Genomic DNA, 21,626 nt, shown 5'->3' on the forward strand with positions numbered 1-21,626 from the left:
AGGGTTCTCCTAAATATCCCAAGTAGTACAATTGCCCTGGTAATTACTTTAAAATTTATTAGCTGTTTTCTTGAAATCGTTGTTGTTTGTCCTGTGTTCATTTATGTTAAAGTTTCATTGATATCTTATCCATGATTCAAGGTCAAATATGATTGATAAGGCAAAATAGCAACCATAAGAGAGTTCTGATTGGACAGGAATGAGGGTACTGACCTACTTTACTTTAGTTGTGTCTCTGAATATATTGCAAAACTTGGGTAAGATTGCAGAAGGTTAGGCATTCCATGTTTTTCTTTTACATTTATTTCAGCTTAGAGTTTGTTGTTAATTTCCCAAAACTACTGAGAGGATAGTTGTGAGACTTTAAACACACGCACACATGCATGCACACATAAACACACTTTAATTCCATTGTCTTGTTGTTCTCAGTGAAAATAGTGAGACTTTAATAGACACACACACACATAACACATGCACACACTTTAATCCCATTGTCTTGTTGTTCTCAGTGAAAATAGTGAGACTTTAATAGACACACACACACATAACACATGCACACACTTTAATCCCATTGTCTTGTTGTTCTCAGTGAAAATAGTGAGACTTCAGTAGACACACACACGCATAACACATGCACAGACTTTAATCCCATTGTCTTGTTGTTCTCAGTGAAAATAGTGAGACTTTAAATTAAAGGTTTAAAAGACACACATACACATGCATGCACACATACACACACACACTTTAATCCCAATGTCTTGTTGTTCTCAGTGAAAATGGTGAGACTTTAAACACATGCACACATACACACACTTTAATCCCATTGTCTTGTTGTTCTCTGTGAAAATGGTTCCCATCATCTATCATGTATGGTCATTGCAGTGACAATCTAAGAACTCTATAATCCTTGATACTTCTCCTGAATGGACAGTCATTTCATCATAAAGTTTTCACTCAGAGACTTCATATGGTGTTTAGTTGGTAGTAAGTATAAATGGTTTGACATCTAGTTGGATAGCCTTGGTGGATATCTTAAAAATCTTAATGGTGATGATTTGACATCTAGTTGGATAGCATTGGTGGACATCTTAAAAATCTTATGGTGCTGATTTGACATAGTTGGATAGCCTTGGTGGACATCTTAAAAATCTTATGGTGCTGATTTGACATCTAGTTGGATAGCCTTGGTGGACGTCTTAAAAATCTTATGGTGCTGATTTGACATCTAGTTGGATAGCTTTGGTGGATATCATAAAAATCTTATGGTGCTGATCTAGTTGGATAGTCTTGGTGGACATCTTAAAAATCTTATGGGGCTGATTTGATATCTAGTTGGATAACCTTGGTGGACATCTTAAACATCTTATGGTGCTGATTTGACATCTAGTTGGATAGCCTTGGTGGACATCTTAAAAATCTTATGGTGATGATTTGACATCTAGTTGGATAGCCTTTGTGGATATCATAAAAATCTTATGGTGCTGATTTGACATCTAGTTTGATAGCCTTGGTGGACATCTTAAAAATCTTATGGTGCTGATTTGACATCTAGTTTGATAGCCTTGGTGGACATCTTAAACATCTTATTGTGCTGATTTGACATCTAGTTGGATAACCTTGGTGGACATCTTAAAAATCTTATTGTGCTGAGTTGATATCTAGTTGGATAGCCTTGGTGGACGTCTTAAAAATCTTGTGGTGCTGATTTGACATCTAGTTGGATAGACTTGGTGGACATCTTAAAAATTTTATGGTACTGATTTGACATCTAGTTGGATCCTTGGTGGACATCTTAAAAATCTTATGGTGCTGATTTGATATCTAGTTGGATAGCCTTGGTGGACATCTTAAAAATCTTATGGTGCTGATTTGACTCTAGTTGGATAGCCGTGGTAGACATCTTAAAAATCTTGTGGTGCTGATTTGACATCTAGTTGGATAGCCTTGGTGGACATCTTAAAAATCTTATTGTACTGATTTGACATCTAGTTGGATCCTTGGTGGACATCTTAAAAATCGTATGGTGCTGATTTGATATCTAGTTGGATAGCCTTGGTGGATATCATAAAACTGTTATTATTGCTACTATTCCTGAAAGGATGGTTGTATCAACATGGGGCTTTTACCAAAATATTTTGTATGATGTTTCACTGTTCATAAATTCCAAATGGTGCTTGTCAGATGTATCATATGCCCAGGACTACCACCAAAAAATAAAAGTAAAAATCTGTAATGGCCTCTGAATGAATGGTAATATAGATATAGTGTTTTCACTAAGACTTCTTATGTCGTTTTGCTGGTCCTAATTGAAAGTTGTGCCAGTCTAACATACACCAGGATCACTGTTTTGGAAATCTTGAAAAGCTTTTTATCTCTTCACAGCCTGAATCTGTGGTCATATATATGTAAGGTTTTCACTATAAGACCTATGATGTCTAGTTTCTTCACAATGAATATGGTGCTGATCTGACATCCAGTATGGTCATCATGGTGGCCATTTTGAAAATCCTGTTCTTGCTACTTGTCTATTTCAGTTTTATTTCTCCAAGAGACCTGTTGTTGTTTTGGGTTTAACACCACTTTTCAGTGCATGATTGTATATTATACAGCCAGTATAACTGGTGGAAAAAGAACCAGGGATAACCCCAGTTAGAACCACTGACTCACAGGAAGCTACTGGCAAGCTTTTAACCAATCTTGTTAGTCAAGCATAAATCAGAATAGTGCTGATCTGTAGCTTTCTTGTTCACGGATATATCTCTAGGTTATTTTCCATCTGAGAAGGTCTGGCACTTGTTAAAAGAGGGCAGTGATTTTGCCTCTTTCTGGCCTTTATCTTCACTTTTATGCCTTGACCAGTGCTGGGTTTTTAACTAAATGACACTTATATGCAGCTAGTCCTGTGTCAGAGAATGTTTGCCATCATGAAAATCTTGTTATTGCTAATACTCCTGAAAAGATAGTTGTAGCAACACCCCCCCCCCCATAAACTGTGATACTATTTGGTTCTAATTGAAAATAGTGCCAATCAGGCTGACAGTTAAGCCACCATGGCAGCCATTTACAAATTGTGTTATACATGTAGCTCTTTCTTAACAGATGATCATATATACATGGATTTTTCACTGAGAGGCTTCTCATAATATTTATAGATATTTTGTCATTGGCCTTAAACTCAGTGGCCAGTGGTTAGAGCATCTGCCTCGGATGCAGGAGGTTGTGGGTTCGAATCCTGGCCAAGTTATACCAAAGACTTACCAAAATGGTATTAACAGCTACCTCACTAAGCGTTCAGCATTAAGAGGTTAGTGTTAGGACTGGTCGGCCTGGTGACAGGATAATGTGACTAGGGACATCATGCTACATGTCTGCAGCATGATACCCTGGTGCTAGACATCACTATAAACTGCCACAATGAAGACATCATAGCGACATGACTGTAATTTTGTTAAGGCTATGTTAAAAATCTAAATCACACACACAAAACTTATTGTGCACACATGTCAGCCATTGTATAGCAATTCCTAATTGGAGTAGTAATTTCACTTTACATGCATAATTACTGTGCGTGTTGCACTGGTGGAACAGTTCTGTTCCCTAGTAGACTGATTGTGACAAGTTTCTATAATGTGTGGATATAATGTGTTCAGTACAGTTTTTTTCTTTAAATTGAAACAAAGCAATTTTGTTTGAATGTGGTGGATTTCAACTGTAAAATAGTGTTTGCAGTGGGGGGGGGGTGCTTTTAAAATAGTATTTTTGGTCTACTGCTTTTAGAATCCCATGTATGCATATATGTTACATTGATCACAAAATTTTAACTAAAAATCTGTTATGAGTGAACAAATTTTCAGTACCATGTTTCAGTTGTCTTTCATTCTCTTACATTCTTTGATCAGTGTAAAACATCATTCCCAATTAATTATTGGTTAAACCTGATTTTGACAAATGGATTTCATTTTAAATGACTTACAAATTACCATATATGTGCACATGCAAGTTAATTCCAACTGGAAATGATATAGACCCCGATCTGCCATGACACAATGTGCTGGCAGATCAAGGCCTATTTTGTTTATTATACTGATTACTCCTAACAAACGGCACAGACCCATATCTCCAGGTGCATTATACTGCAGCAGATCTGCATCTGTGCAGTTTGCATTTGGACTTGACTACATAAACATATTAATGGATTCCATGATGAAATTCTCAAATTTATCTCATGTATCATTTTGCTTCATTTCAGACATGTGCTCCTCGTGAGAAAAACTTTGAGGACATTAAACACACCACGTTAAGTGAGAGGGCAGCACTGAGGGAAGCAGCCAGGTGAATTACATTTGTTATGGAGATTATTTTCTGTCCTGGTTTTCTTTGGAAATTTGAAAATTCACATTAAAATTTGCACCTTTTTCCCATTAATACTTACAGAAAATGGTTACGGTTTAATTCAGAGCTCATGTTTTGTAGCTTTAAAATGAGGCAGAAAATATCATTAAAGCCATGGTATTGTAGAAGGAACCCACTAGAAATTCCACATCAGGAGTCATGTGATCTCAAGGAGCCGCATTCTTCTCTGTAGGAATCAGTGCTGATTGATGATACTTAGATTGTCAGAGTGTACAACATGGAACTTTCAGAGAAAAAATAGATAGAGAATTGTCATCATTAAGTATTAATTGTTGATATAGGTATTTGTTTTTGTATATTATTGTCTGTTGTTTGTTGAGTACTCGTCTAGAGGGATATTGACAAATGACTGACAGTCACACAATAAAGTAGGATAGCTAAACGGTTCACTGTTATTTGGTGGTTTTTTTCATAACTTGCCAGGAGAGATATTGGCAGGTGAATAATGAAAATAAACAGAAATTCACATTGTGATTCATAAAGCTGAGAAATGCTTGAAACTTTTGTTGATAACATATTTTTGACCCAGTACTTTGTTTTAATTTCTGCATCTGTATACCCTGATTATCCTTGTCAAATTAATGTAATTTACAGAATATTTTGCTTCATTGGGAACTCTTTTGCAGTTGTAATCCTGTCAGTTTCTGCCACAATTTCACTACAATGTCATATATTTTAAGTACTGTAATTTATACAGTTTACTGTACAATTTGGTTGAATTTATCAAGGAAACTTTACTTACAGAACTGTTTTGTGTAAAATGACACTACTATGTAAAGAATTAAGCAATATTTCTTTGGAAGATTGTCACTGCTTTGTAGAAATTGACTCAAGTAATGAAACATTATGATTATTTAACACATATGCCTCAAAGAATTTGATTGGTCAAACATAAGTCAGACCTAAATTGGCACCAATCAGATTGTTGGATTCTGTACTTGGAGATAAATTCTTTTGTTGAAGATGAGGCAAGGATCAGGTTCTGATGTAAGTTTTTAAAAAGTGTATTCTTCCATTTTTTTGTGTAAATGGATGTCCAGATTTTATAATAGCGGCTTCAAGAAAGATGGAAAATTTCAACCAATACAAGGATGAAAAGATCAGAAATGAAAGTTACATAACATCTCAGTCTACTAAGGTGTAAAGGTCAATGTTCAAGGTCTTTGAAAAGGTCAGAACTCAAAGTCACTCTAAGCAGTATTCATCTCAAACAAGACAACAAATACACTACATATATTTATTCTCTAAGAAGCCCTTCAGCCCAGTGGGTCAATCCTGTAAATTTGGGGGAAGTGGAGATTTGGAGATTTGTCATCAGTAGAATCTTTTACATATAAAAATTAGTAAAACCTTTCTACTGGTACGGACTAATCTTGAGATAATTTAGGTATATTATATGAAAGCAATTTGGTTCACTGTACTCAAATGAGAGAAATTTGGTACACTACTTAAATGAGGGAAATTTGGTACACTGTACTCAAATGAGAGAAATTTGGTACATTATAGTGAAATGAAAAGTTGGATAAAGTAGTGTTCTTACCACACTTTATATACTCTAAACTGTCAACTTTCACAAGACAAGAAATATTTTTTATTAATTGTTATAATATCAAAACAAAACTCATCTTAGTATGATCTCCATTTTCAAAACCAAAGCAGGGAATAATATTGTTCAGTGGGAATTCATATTTGTCAAAGATGATTTATCCAGATGTCCAAGTTCAGGTATTACATTTTCAAAACGTAAAGAACTGCTTTTGTACTTTAACCAAAAATGTGACTGTTGCTTCTACCATTTAGTCATAAGTCACTTTATTAAAAATGGCAAAGACTGTGTTGATACATGTTTTTAAAAAAAAAATTAATAGTCTTTTTGCCCAATACAGTATCAGATCCATTTGATATTGGAACTGATGTCAGGGTCAGTGTCAAAGGTCAAGGTAATTTTATTGTCATATCGATAATCATTTTGTACATTTTTGCAGATGTTTGAAATGTGCAGATGCCCCATGTCAGAAGAGTTGTCCCACTCAACTGGACATCAAAAGTTTTATTACCAGCATTTCCAACAAGGTCAGTTAAAGAGATGTGATCCTGTTATATATTTCTCTCATATGATTGCCATGTATGCTTGCATGTAAATTGAGTCCAGTTGCAAGCTACACAGACCCAGATCTACCATTGCATAATGCACCAGCAGCTCTGAGTCTTTGCAGTTTGTTTGCAGTATTCATTTGAACAATTCTCTCATAATGGACACTTGCTCCATAACTTCCTTTTTATACTGAGTTCTTTAAGAAAAAGCACTTGCTTCCCAACTTATCTATAGTATTGAGATCTCCAGTAAGAGGCACTTACTTCCTAACTACCCATTATACTGAGATCTCCAAAAAGGTACTTGCACCCTAACTAACTGTTATACTGAGATCTCCAAAAGAGACACTTACTGTCCAACTTACCTGTTGTACTGAGATCTCCAATAAGAAGCACTTGCTCCCTAACTAAATGTTATACTGAGATCTCCAAAAAGAGACACTTGCTTTCCAACTTACCTGTTGTACTGAAATCTCCAAAAAAGAGGCACTTGCTGCCTAACTTACCTGTTGTACTGAGTTCTTTTAAAGAGGTATTTACCTCTCAATTGATCAGGTAAGGCAGGTTTTTAAGACAAAAACCTTTCTCACGTTTTGTACTGGGGGTCTTCAAAAAAGAGGTGCTTACTCCATAACATAATTTACCTGTTTATGAGATCGTTTAGAGAAGGCACTTCTTCCCAACTTAACCAGTTTTACTGAGTTCTCTTCAAAGAAGCACTTGCTCCTAAACTTACTTGTTTTGCTGAGTTGCACTTGCTCCGCAACCTACCTGTCGTACTGAATTTGTTTAGAAGAGGCAAGAAGCCCTCAGTGGCAAAGTGGTCAGCGGTGCTTATCTGTACAGATCACTCACATCTCACTTCTGTCCACTTGGGTTCAAGTCTCGGCTAGGCCATTGTGGTATGTGAGGTAGGTTGCCTATAGATTTCTGTGTGTTGGTGGTTCTTCCTGGCCACCATTTATAGCCTATCATGCTCTGAAAAATAATTTGAAACCCACGAAACAAAACTGATCAAAAGAGACACTTGTTTCCCAGCTTGCCAGAGTACTGGCAAGTACATAAAGAAAGACTTGTGGAAGTGGGATTTGGCAATTTATAACCAAAGAAATAAACTACACCACTCCATCGATAATTCTCATGCTGATAACTTGCGAACCCGTTTTTATTGCGAAACAGGCATGGATCCCATTTTTGTTACCAGAAAATATCCAAAATATTTATCCCCATTTCTTGAACTTGAAGAAAATCGCAATCAAAATTGGTAACTGAAACATTGAAATATTATTTGTTTTATGGCCAAAAACGGTAGATAGAACCTGGAAATTTTAATCAACATTTTAAAATAATCAACTTTTAATAAGAAGTCATATAATTGGTTTCATTGTCTTTCCAAATGACATTCTTAGTACCCCGTAATTAAAGATATTCAAGGAAATTTTGAAAATAATTTATGAAGTATAGGGTGGGACAATAGCATATGATTCATTTCACATATGGTCAAGAAATTACCATTGTCATGAGAATGTTCTTTCCCAGGGCTTCATGTCTCAAGTATTTAGTTGAAAAGAATTTTAGACTTAAGGAGAGGAAATTGACTTGACACATGAATGGTATTCTTCAGTTGTTTTATATTTTTTTGATCAGATTTTGCCTTATTGTTTTGACCATTGTTGTACGCAACCATCTTCATCATTTTTTATATCTAAGATCTCATTTGGTTTGGAAACCATTTTGGCGTTTTCTCATGATAGAAGTTCTGTAGGTCACATATTGAACTGAGTTGGATTCTGAAGTGATAGAAACTGGATCACCTATAGGAAACCACCGATCTTGTACTGTCAGCTGCTTGCCTTTGTATGTATTAAAAATTTGGTTTATGACAAGTCATTTTAGCCAACATTTCTCTTTTCACACATGTCAAATGCTGCTTCCTATAATTATTTGGTCTTTTATATTTGTTTGTCCAAATGTCACCAGTACTTATAATTGTTATTGAAATTTTGTATACATGTATGGAGTTAACATTTATACATGTATGGAGTTAACATTAGCAGGATTTAGTGCAGTTGCTCTTTGTTGACCTTTAGTAGTGGTAGGGCCACTCTGTCACTATAGCACCACGTATGCAAGTCAGAGCCAACTGCAAACAACATATACCCATGATGTGCCAGCAGATCAGGGTCTCTAATGTTTGTTTTACTGACTATTCTTTGCAGAATGCATTTTCAATAAACTTCTGATGAAGGCAGCCTTCCTGCATGGGTCTGGAAATGTGCAAAAGGTCTAAAATTTGAAAAACGCTTTTCCATGTCTTGAAAATGTTCTGTTGTTGTAGGGTTTGATGCCATTTTTCAGCTCAAAATAGGCTATACATGGTGGCCAGTATAATTGGTGGAGGAAGAACCCTGGAAAACCCTGGGAAGAACCACCGACCCACGAGAAGCTACTGGCTTGCTTTCTCACGTACCAACATTAGGCGAGCCTGAGACTCGAAATCATGCAGACAAAGGTGAGATGGCAGTGATCCATAATGGTTGGCACTTTAGACCACTCAGCCACTCTTGGCCCCTGAAAATGTCTGGAATAATGACTAAATTTTTTGAAAAAGGCTTACATTTTCATTATTAGGGAAACCAGTACCATGATTGCTCTTTTGTGTTTGGGAGAAGTTTTAGTATGATAAAAAAATCGTGTAGTTTATATGATACTGTTTCATCTCTTCACATTTTAATTGCAACTTTTAAATTTTAGCCACATTAGGTCAGTTGACTTGTCACAGTGTTAGGCTTAAAAAAATTAATATTTTGTTCCTTTTAAAGGTAAGGAATCTCTTTTTTTAATTTATGGCAGAAGCCCATGTAATAATTGAGAAATATTGTTGGAATACTGAGAGATATTTCTGATGACACTGCATAATATTTAATACATGGAAATATGAAAAAGGTTTATGACATATACTAATACCTTCATACAAGGCAGGAGATGACATTATATATCCCCACTGGCTCATACAGCTATAACTAGTTGTTTGGCATGTAAACTTTCCCATAATGTTTTTAATTTTATGAAGAAAAATGAACAAAAGGCACTTCTTTTCAGACAGTTTTCAATGAGGCATTGTTGTTTGACTAGCTCATGTAGTTTGATACTCAACATGTTGGCACCTGCATAGATGATCTTACAAGATTTTTTGCAAGTTGCTTTGAATTCTTGATTTTGAATGGCTAGCATTGTGTGTTTTTTCTCAATATTAACCATGACATATTTGGGAACTGAGCTTGAGAATCATTCAGCTTGTAACTTATTTTCTACCTTAGAACTACTATGGAGCAGCTAAGGCTATCTTCTCAGACAATCCTCTTGGTCTCACGTGTGGAATGGTTTGCCCTACAAGTGACCTTTGTGTGGGAGGCTGCAACCTCTATGCTTCTGAAGAAGGACCAATCAACATTGGAGGCCTGCAACAGTTTGCTACTGAGGTAAGGATAGTTTGGTGTTTCTCCAGCCATCAAAAAAATGGGGATCTAAGGGTTCCCTGTGCCAAGTTTTTATAGGGAGCCCATTGCATTTTCCCTGCTTGTTATTTTGCTTTTTATTTGTTACTGATTGTTTTACATCACTACACTTATGAAGTTTCTTTAAATTGCTGATGTAGATTTGTGCTTGAAGTTCTCTTTGATGTCATATTATTCTTCACTTATTATCATACTATTTTTCTAGAATGGAAATTAGTGCCTACACACACAGTAGGTCTGTCTTGGGCATTTGTCTAAAATTGCTTCACAATTGTTAACAAAAAGAAACTTTTTTTAAATGTTGAAGTCAAACTTGAGGGGTGATAGTAGATATGTACAACATAATTTAAAGTTTTTTTGATAAACCAAGCTGCCACTGTTGTACTTTTATAAGATGCTGAGTGAAAGTTCCTTTTGTAATCTTCATTAATTTTGAGTCAGTCATTTTTACAGGCTTGAAATTTATAGGTTGTAATCATTAATTTTGAGTCAGTCATTTTTACAGGCTTGAAATTTATAGGTTGTAATCCTCATTAATTTTGAGTCAGTCATTTTTACAGGCTTGACATTTATGGGTTGTAATCCTCATTAATTTTGAGTCAGTCATTTTTACAGGCTTGAAATGTATAGGTTATAATCATCATTGATTGTGAGTCAGCCATTTTTACAGGCTAGAAATGTATAGCACTTGGGCATCAGTCATTGTCTCCAAAGACTTCAATATTCAGCAAGAAAAAGTGAAATATTCTTTAATTCTTTACAGTCTGTTTGTTTTGGTTTCATTCAAATTACAAATCTAATTATGATCAACAAGAAGCTTGCTGCATTAATCAGATTCAAAAATCATGCATATTGATGACTTAATGGACTTGCCTCATGATTAAGACAAAAAGCATAAGGTACAGAAATTTTTGTCAATGTTTACATGTACCTTTTTTTGAGATACATTACTGATCATGATATCTTAAGGGTACATCAACCACTTTGCAAATACAGCCCTCCTAATCATGATACTAAGGGATACATCCACTAATATGCAAATCCACGTCTGCCAAACAGGGTACAATAAGGGTACATCCACTACCTTGCAACTCCAGATCTCCCAAACATGATAGTAACGTATTTAGTCTTATTTGGCTACAGAAATGCAGAAATGTCATGTGCTTGTGAGGGTGACGGTTAGACAAGGGTGCTTTCTCCATGGATAAAGGGATTGGCACCCAAATGCTGTCATTGTCATTTGTCTTTCACTACTTAATGCTTGAGCTTAGAGGCATGCTCTTTTTCAAGGCATTATAAATATCAAAACAGCGGGATAGATTGATAACAACATAGATTGTACTAATTTAGGTGCCATTCCAAAATTTTGAACTTCTTAAAATATTCTTTTTTACAGTGCTCCAAATTTAAACATTTTGATCCAAATCAAAATGACTAAAATTTTCAGAATATACTGAATGAACTGTTTCTACAATTTTGCCTAACGTGATAATTTTATTGACTTTTTTTTAGTTTGTTATTTCAAAAAAATGAACGATTTTCACATTGAGTCTGGCATCCCTAGAAAAAAGCAAAACATGACAAGAACTGAATGTACCACAACAATTACCATGCTATAGGTTGATTTACTGAAATTGTATTCAGGTCTGTTGTTAAGAACAAACAGATCAGGATTATTCATAAAAATAATCTGAGATAATCTGTTGCCTAGTCAAAGGTATTGTCATGATACTCTGATGATCAACAAAAAAATAATGGTATCGTTTTTATTTTTTTGAACATAAGCAGGAAGACTATGTAAAAACTTTAAAAATGATACTTTTTTCATGCTGTTTGGAGTTGTATAGCTATCATATTTTTTTAAAATATGTACATGGTAAGATCAGAAAGTTCAAGCTGCTAAAGTTGGACCCCCTAAATTTATGTCACTTCCAAAATTTGAAACAGGTTGAAATTAAATTATGAAATGTCAATCAGCTTAATGTTGATTGTATTAATTACTCTCCTTTGATAATTATGTTAAATTCAGTTTTTTTTTCTATTGCAACAACTACAAAAGGACCACTCTTGCAAGTTGCAATATGGTTTAGTGAGTCTTACTACACTTTCTTTTTATCAGTAGTGTACATGAAGCAATACTGCAGTATGAAGTGTCTTGACTGATTGTATGACTTCAGATCTACTGTGTCCTTTATTTTAAGCAGATTTTTATAATACTATATTTTTCAACTTTCTAGGTGTTTAAGGATATGCGAATCCCACAAATCAGAGATCCCAGTATGAAACCTGTGGAAGAATTACCTGAGAGTTTCTCTGCCAAAGTGGCACTGATTGGCTGTGGCCCAGCCAGCATCAGTTGTGCCACCTTCCTAGCTAGACTTGGATATACCAATCTTACAATATTTGAAAAACAGGACTACATTGGAGGGCTCAGGTACTCCTTATTTTTATACACCTGCCATATGACAGGACATATTATGTTATGATATTGTCCATCCGGCGGTAAATCTGCTTGCTTGACAATCTGTCTGGTATCAAGTTCTTTTCCACCCAATAAATCAAGTTGTCTACCACTTACAGTTACCAATCTTTGTGGATGATTTACTCTGGGGATCAGGAAGAAACTTAACGATTTTTAGCTCAAGGATAAAGGTCACTGTAACAATTTTTAGCTCAAGGATAAAGGTCACTGTAACGATTTTTAGTTCAAGGAGCAAGAATAAAAATGATTTCCACTCAGTAGCATTAATTCTACTTCACAGACCTGGACCAAACTTTGTTGATAGCTTACTCTTGGGGTGAGGAAGAAACCAGTAGATTATGGGGTCAAAGGTCAATGGTCAAGATCACTGTGTCAAAGAAAAACATGGCTTTTGCATGAAAGTTCAAGTTATCTATGTAGAGTTCTATTAAATATGGTGTATGTATGATGTGCCATTCATGGTAATCTTGTCAAAATAACTTTATGTGGGACCTCTGTAGTAATCACCTCTATTAATCATTAAAGGAGTGCTCACCTGTTATTATGTACTTTTGAGAGAGTGACATATGTAAGGTGAAGTTGTTTGCATGTAAAACATGCACAATGGAGAGAATGTTGGCATACCTCTATGCTACATTAATGTAATGTGGATATTTCTTTATACATTGTACGTTTGGAATTTGTACATGATCTAAGCACACTGCTAACTAAAATGACTGCTCCCTTGTGTTAAAAAATCAGCCTGAATTATTCTAAAGTACACTATGCATAGCAGCTATTAAAATAGGGAAAATGAAATTTGCCAGACCAGACAATACCAATTTCTGAAAGTGCAATGAATTAAATACCAAATATATAAAATGTAAAAAAAAGTTATTGGTTCTTTTTTATACAGTTTACCTCTTTAAGTTCAGGAAGTGAAAATGACCAAGTAGAGCTAGCACTATTTTGAAAGGTGCACATCTGGAGTAAGGCCAAGCTGTATACTCTATAACCCATAGTACACCCATCAATCATACACCAAAATAATCGGAATTAAAGGTTCTTTTAATTATACCTAAAATATACAAGGTCTTTTTGAAATAGCCAGTATAACCAGTGAGGAAAGCCGGGAAAATTCTTTTTCTTTAAAATCCTAACCCTATGCAAAATACGAAACTGTAGAGCGCCACCTTAATAATCATTGATATGTGCAATCTCTAGTAATCACCTTTTTTATTAATCATTGATATGTGGGACCTCTGTTGTAATCACCTTTATTAATTATTGGGTGGCGCTATACAGTTTCGTATTTTGCATAGGGTTAGGAATTTAAAGAAAAAGAATGTCCCCGGCTTTCCTCACTGGTTATACTGGCTATTTAAAAAAGACTTTGTATATCTTAGGTATATTGCAAAGAACCTTTAATTCCCTTTACTTTGGTGTATGATTGATGGGTGTACTATGGGTTATAGAGTATACAGCTTGGCCTTACTTCAAATGTGCACCTTTCAAAAAAGTGCTAGCTCTACTTGGTCATTTTCACTTCCTGAACTTCAGAGGTCAATTGTATAAAAAAGAGCCGATAACTTTTTTTACATTTTATATATTTGGTAATTCATTCATTGCACTTTCAGAAGCTGGTATTGTCTAGTCTGGCAAAATTCATTTTCCCTATTTTAATAGCTGCTATGTATAGTGTACTTTAGACTAATTCAGACTGATTTTTTAACACAAGGGAGCAGTCATTTTAGTTAGCAGTGTGCTTAAATCATGTAAAATTTCCAAAAGTACAATATCCAAAAGAAATATCATCCACATTACATTAATGTAGCAAAGAGGTATGCAAACATTCTCTCCACTGTGCATGTTTTAAATGTGAACTACATCACCTTACATACGTCACTCTCTCAAAAGTACATATTATCTGGTGAGCGCCACCTTGATATGTGGGACTCTGTAGTAATCACCTTTATTAATCATTGATATGTGGGACCTCTGTAGTAATCACCTTTATTAATTATTGATATGTGGGACCTCTGTTGTAATCACCTTTAATAATCATTGATATGTGCAATCTCTAGTAATCACCTTTATTAATCATTGATATGTGCAATCTCTAGCAATCACCTTTATGGGCACTCACCAGTTATTATGTACTCTAAGAGAGTAATGTAAGTAAGGTGAAACTTTTTACATTTAAAATCTGGACAGTGGAGAGAATGTTGGCATACCTCTATGCTATGTTGATGTAATGTGACTGCTCCTTTGTGCTTAAAAAGTCAGCCTGAATTAGTCAAAAGAAAAGTATCTTTAGCACCTATTAAAACAGAGAAAATGAATTTTACCAGACTAGACAATACCAGCTTCTGAAAGTGCAGTGAACGAATTACCAAATATATAAAATATAAAAATGTTATTGGCTCTTTTCTTTTACAATTTACCTCTTATGTTCAGTAAGTGAAAATGAGCAAGTGGAGCTAGCAGTGTTTTGAAAGGTACACATCTGGAGTAAGGCCAAGCTATTCACTCTAAAATCCCATATACACCCATCAATCATGCACCACAGTACAGGGAATTAAAGGTTGTTTGAACGATACCTAATATATCCAAGATCAGTATTAAAAAGCCATTATAACCTGTGATGAAACCTGTGGAAATTCTTTTTCTTTAAAATTCTAACCTTATGCAAAATACAAAACATTAGAGTGCCACCTTTATTAATTATGTGGGATATCTGTAATAATCATCTTTATTATTGATATATGGGACCTCTGTAGTAATCACCTTTATTGATATGTGGGATCACCTTTTCCATCATTCTCTCCATTCATTCACTATTCTTATTACTACCAAAGTTTCTGTAACCCTTACACATAACTGGATACCATTTGGTAGGTGTATTGCATACAGACATTATCTCATAGAGCTTTTATGGCTTTTGACTCATAAATTCTATTTTTGACAGAGTTATGGCCATTGACAATATTTATATCATTTAAATGGGATGCTGCTTGTGATTGGCATTTCAGAAGAAAAAACTTTAAACTTAATTTGATCCAATTGGGCATGAGCAGTGTCTCACTGTCCTGGTTCTGCCTTTTATGGGTTTATTTCTTCAACTCTGTTTCAGAGAGAGTTATCTCCCTTGACAAATGTATCATTGCACATTAGTAGATGCATATACTGGCATGTGTTTAGTATTGTTTACTCTGTGTTGTGCAGAATTGTGCCCCTTGTCTTCACATACTATGGAATATTATTTGCAATCAACAACCAATCAGCATATTGTCTCATAAAGCAACCGCCTCGGATGTGGGAGGTTGTGGGTTTGATCCCCGGCCAAGTCATACCAGAGACTTACAAAAATGGTACTAACAGCTGCCTCGCTTGGCGTTCAGCATTAAGAGGTGAGTGTTAGGACTGGTCAGCCTGGTGTCAGGATAATGTGACTGGGTGGGACATCATGCGACATGATGCCCCAGTGCTAGACATCACTATAAACTGCCACATTGCAGACATTGTTGTGATATGACTGAAAAATTGTTAAAGCTACGTTGAAAATAAAAAACACATCATGTCTCATAAAGCTATATGTTGTCTTTTGGATTCTGTTTTGTCTTGATCATTTTGGACAGAGTTATTACCCTCATCAGTCAATTTTATATCTGTACATGACATGTGGCTTGTAGTCAGCATATCTCTAGAAACATTCAACAAAGTCTAATGGTTTTTAATGTGAACATTATCTCATAGACTCGGACATACTTTTTTATGGGTTTTGTCTTGTTTACTCCATTTTGGGGCTTGTCCTGTTTAAACATTAAGGCATGACACAACTTAAATCAACCTGGGATATAATTTACTTGCATATAAGGTATCCAACCAGGTGAAGTACAATTATTCCAGTTGCTGAAAATATGGATTAAACCAAATCATTTGGGAAGTAACATTCTGTCCATTACATCAAGTTCAAGGTCAAGATTTTTATACTGCAGTTATTTTGTAAACATGTTAACCTGGACATGAAGAAAATATTTTTGTTATCAGATTTTATCTGTTTGAGTTCAGAAGAATACACAAGATGTTTTCAATACTGAGCAATTAAAAAGATAAATGGATGTAAGAAATAGAGCTCTTATAAATCTGTATTAATTCTTTTTGGCAAATACAGCCTGATTCCATTATTGGACTGGTTTGAATGAAATGATATATTCAGTTTTAGCAGTTTTTGCTTACAAGTACATATAACACATTCCAGGCCAAAAGCTCATGTACATAATCTTGCATATTTAAACATCTATTTTCTTGTTAAAAGCATCAGATATAAATTCTTCTTCATTTTACAGCTCCTCAGAGATTCCACAGTACCGGCTACCTTTCAGTGTTGTGGATTTTGAGATAGAGCTGATGAAAGACTTGGGAGTCAAGGTCAGCAATGAAATAGAAAGTTCTCATGTAGTACTTTCTGAATGAGTTACCACCCTTGTTCTGCCATTACTCATGTTTGCTTATGCGATAATGATATCGAAAGAGTACATTTTTTATGTACCCACTGCAATGTTTGCACTGATGGAGGGTCTTTATTTGTTAAGGTCCATATGTCCCTAGACAAAATTTCGCAACAATATGTATTTAAAAAAAGCAAAACATAGAAAAATGAAGCTTTAATGACATATTTGTATTTTTTTATGGATGACAGTTTGATTTTCAGGCAAATAGAGAGTTCATGCTATCATATGGTGTGGCCCTGCATCTTTCATGCACCATCCATTGTGCATTGATCATCAACAGTTCTTTTTTGTCACTCTGGGCCATATTTCACTTCCTATTTTGATCAAACTTGGAATGTGGACCTATATCACAAAATCTATGATATGTTTGATAATGAGCAATATACACGCATATTAATGCAAGTCATCGTGCCTCTGATTGGCTGAGCTTGTTACCCATCAGGAGATCATATTTCTGATGAGATTTGAATCAGATTTGGAATAAGGACTTGTATCATCAAGATTTTGGAGGAGTTTGATAAGGAGTGAGATCCGTACAATGTAATGGCAGGATCTGGCATGTGATTGGTTGAGCTTGTTGCCACCCTGGAGACCATACTTCCTTTCCAGTTTTGATCAGACTTGGAATATGTGCCATCAAGATCTTGTACAACCTCAAAAATGAGCAAGATGGATGCTTATGAATGAGATGAGCATGCATTTTATTGACTGAGGTTGTTACCCCCCGTGGAAGATATATTCGCTACAGATTTTGGTTATAATTTAAATTTGATGTATAAGGGCAGCAGCTCACTTCATTTCAGTAATGAGCATCCATGCATATAAACAAGGTGATTTCACATTTAATTGACTGAGCTAGTTACCACTCTTGAAACTGTCTGATATGATATTTTATCAACAGCGGTAAGTAGGCATTATCAAGATCTTGTATGAGTACAGTCATAGGTGAGATCTTGTGTGAGTACAGTCATAGGTGAGATCTTGTATGAGCACAGTCATAGGTGAGATCTTGTATGAGTACAGTCATAGGTGAGATCTTGTATGAGTACAGTCATAGGTGAGATCTTGTATGAGTACAGTCATAGGTGAGATCTTGGCATATTAGTGCTATGATCAACTTGCATCTTATTTACTAAGTTTTTCTGAACACTTTAGTAACCGTTTCTGACAAGAATTTTTGTTAAGCTTCCCAAATAAATGAGTTTTGTTATGAAAAAATGTGCAATATTAATTTGGTGGTCAGGTTCATATAATGCTAGAGGTCACATTTTTTAACTCCGTTTTAAAGCAACTTTGTAAACAGCCCATTATGAGCAAGACCTAAGCCGGTTATCTTGCCGAGTTTTTGTTCTGCTACAAGTTACCATATTTTTTAAATAGGATTGGTAGTTCAGTTCACCTTCAGTTGCTAAAAAACAAACACTTGATATAAACTACCATAAAATAATACATTCCTTCTGTATTTGTTGTATGCAATGTAATTTTGATCAGAAAGTAATGCATTGGTTTTATGCAGATTGAGCGGGGTCGGGCACTGAACACTCAGGATATAACACTGACAAAACTCAAGAATGATGGATATGAGGCTGTGTTTGTTGGAATAGGTAAGTAATATTTGTCTTTCTTGCATTTTCACATGACATTTTCCACATAATTCAGTATGAATTCATTGTGGCTTATCAGTGGAATATTTATAGAATTAAAAAAAGATACTTGTTGCACGTAAATCAATGGCAGTTATGGATGCATTACTTCTGTTAGAACTGGAAATTACAGTAGTCACTAAAACATGAATCACTTAATGTCAGTGTAAAGAATTGGTTATCTTAAACTTAAAATATTCCAATTGAACCACAGCACTTTAAGTTTTCCTATTTTTGTAGTTATGCTACATATTGCTTCAATGTATTAAAAGTGGACAATCTTTGACAGCATTGTTTTTCAGTTGCTAGAGTAAACTGTGTCTTCATTGTAGCTAAAACCACCATACAGTGGATGTTTCTGTATCTATATACAGTATCACACAACACCGTGTAAGAACATAAATATTTAATTATTTTTGAAATTATGGCAAAGGGAACTTGGATAATGCAGTGGTAGATGCATATGATCCACTTCTCAGTAGTTAGGACTTAATCACTGGCTGCATGTCAGTAGTTAGGACTTAATCACTGGCTGCATGTCAGTAGTTAGGACTTAATCACTGGCTGCATGTCAGTAGTTAGGACTTAATCACTGGCTGCATGTGTGAGGGTAATGCATTAACCCATGTCACATCAATAGTTCATGTTCCTGGGCTTCTTCCATCACACAAGACAACACTATAGCAACACCTGTTATGTAGTGAGTGCTTATGTTAGTTTTCCTTTGTAAAAGCAATGCATTTTGCACAGCCTCAAATAACATGATCGTTAGGTTAACATGTCATTAACATGATGCAGTGTTTTTTTTGATGAGGTTTATGTGGTATGAACTCTGGAGAAAGATTGCACATAAACCGACATGGTTATGACTTTGTCCCATGTTATACAATGAAATTGAAAAATTCTGAAATTTTAATAATTGTAATAATGGTTCCTTGAAAGAAAAAGGTCAATGAAAAGTATGAGACCTTGGGAAATCTTTAGTGATCACAATCCACTGTAAATAGACTGCACAAGTTATCTTTTGCAAAACTTATCAATAATTGTGTCACGCTTAAAATATTCACCCACCAACGTTTACTTTTCTTTATGTGTTTGATAAGAGGAGCAGTCAATTATTTTCAGTCTATGCAAACTTGATATATTTCTAAATGCTATTCGGCTGTTATTTTAAGGACATTTAGGGACAGGATACTTTTCCCTGTCCCCCTCCAATGATGTTTTACTTGGGGATAGATATTCAGGTAGGAATAGAAAATGAATTGCACACTGACCTATACATTTTAAATGATTTTGCATTACTTGGAACCTTTGCTATGTATGGGAATTTTAAACGAATTAAATACTCTAAAACTTGACATGTTATTCCTTATGATTCGAACTTGTACAGCCAGCATAGGACAAATAAAATTTAATTCAAGAAAAATAATTGTAGTTAAGATCACTTGCATAAACAGGTAGCTAAAACATCAGTAACACTTTCCAGTGGCCATAACATTGTAAGATCATTTGCATAAAGATCATTCGCATAAACAGGTAGCTAAAATATCGGTAACACTTTCCAGTGGCCATAGCATTTTAAAATCATTTGCATAAAATTCATTTGCATAAAGATCACTTTTATAAAGATCACTTGCATAAAGATCATTTGCATTAAGATCATTTGCATAAACAGGTAGCTAAAATATCAGTAACACTTTCCAGTGGCCATAGCATTGTAACATCATTTGCATAAAAATCATTTGCATAAAGATTACTTGCATAAATATCATTTGCATAAAGATCATTTGCATAAACAGGCAGCTAAAACATCGGTAACACTTTCCAGTGGCCATAGCATTGTAAGATCATTTGCATAAAGATCATTTGCATAAAGATCACTTGCATAAAGATCATTTGCATAAACAGGTAGCTAAAACATCAGTAACACTTTCCAGTGGCCATGGCATTGTAAGATCATTTGCATAAACAGGTACCTAAAACATCGGTAACACTTTCTAGTGACCATAGCATTGAAAGATCATTTGCATAAAGATCATTTGCATAAAGATCACTTGCATAAAGATCATTTGCATAAACAGGTAGCTAAAACATCGGTAACACTTTCTAGTGACCATAGCATTGTAAGATCATTTGCATAAAGATCATTTGCATAAAGATCATTTGCATAAACAGGTAGCTATAATATCGGTAACACTTTCCAGTGGCCATAGCTTTGTAAGATCATTTGCATAAAGATCATTTGCATAAATAGATTGCTAAAACATTGGTAATACTTTCCAGTGGCCATAGCTTTGTAAGATCATTTGCATAAACAGATTGCTAAAACATTAGTAATACTTTCCATTGGGCATATAATTGTCGTTGTTGTCTATAGGTATAAAATTTTGCTGTAAAGTTTTAAAAAATTGTGTGCCATATACATTGCAGAACTTTCTTCTTAACTTGATACCACATTCAAGCCTCATTTCCAGATGTTTTCCTCATCAGTTTGTATTATCTTGAGAAGATTATATGCACACCTACAGATGTGGGTGGTCACAAGTTTGATTCCTGCCCAAGTCATACCAGAGACTTATAAAAATGAAACTAGCAGCTGCCTTGCTTGGTGTTCACCATTAAGAGGTTAGTGTTAGGACTGGTCAGCCTGGTATCAGGATAATGTGACTGGGTGGGACATGATGCTACATGTCTGTGGCATGATGCCTCAGTGCTAGACATCGCTATAAACTGTCAAACTGCAGACATCATAGTGATATGACTACAAATATTTTAAAGCTACGTTAAAAATCCAAAACACACATACAAACAGAAGTGCAGTCTTTTTGCCATACCATCATACTGTGAACTCCTAAGTTCCAGTCTCTTGTTTAATAAATGATCTTGAGACAGTTATCATATACCTATTTGCATTCTTTTGCTTTTCCTATATGAAAAGCTTGCACAAGTGAGGCATGCTATTTTATACACCTGCCTCTAACTT

The 21,626-nt window shown here is 35.0% G+C and overlaps 1 protein-coding gene across 1 annotated transcript in view; it reads left to right on the plus strand.

Moving 5' to 3' along the window:
- The window catches only part of LOC149807703 (dihydropyrimidine dehydrogenase [NADP(+)]-like), a 95,889-nt gene that overhangs the window by 15,498 nt on the left and 58,765 nt on the right, over positions 1 to 21,626 (plus strand). The window contains exons 3-8 of the mRNA XM_089969529.1: positions 4,250 to 4,332; positions 6,399 to 6,486; positions 9,828 to 9,989; positions 12,263 to 12,459; positions 16,836 to 16,917; positions 18,517 to 18,604. Coding sequence (XP_089825655.1) covers positions 4,250 to 4,332; positions 6,399 to 6,486; positions 9,828 to 9,989; positions 12,263 to 12,459; positions 16,836 to 16,917; positions 18,517 to 18,604 — 700 coding nt within the window. The remainder of the gene's footprint in view (positions 1 to 4,249; positions 4,333 to 6,398; positions 6,487 to 9,827; positions 9,990 to 12,262; positions 12,460 to 16,835; positions 16,918 to 18,516; positions 18,605 to 21,626) is intronic.

Source organism: Sinohyriopsis cumingii, chromosome 1 (genome assembly GCF_028554795.1).
Source record: "Sinohyriopsis cumingii isolate HCF-2022 chromosome 1, ASM2855479v2, whole genome shotgun sequence".
NCBI lineage: Eukaryota > Metazoa > Mollusca > Bivalvia > Unionida > Unionidae > Sinohyriopsis > Sinohyriopsis cumingii.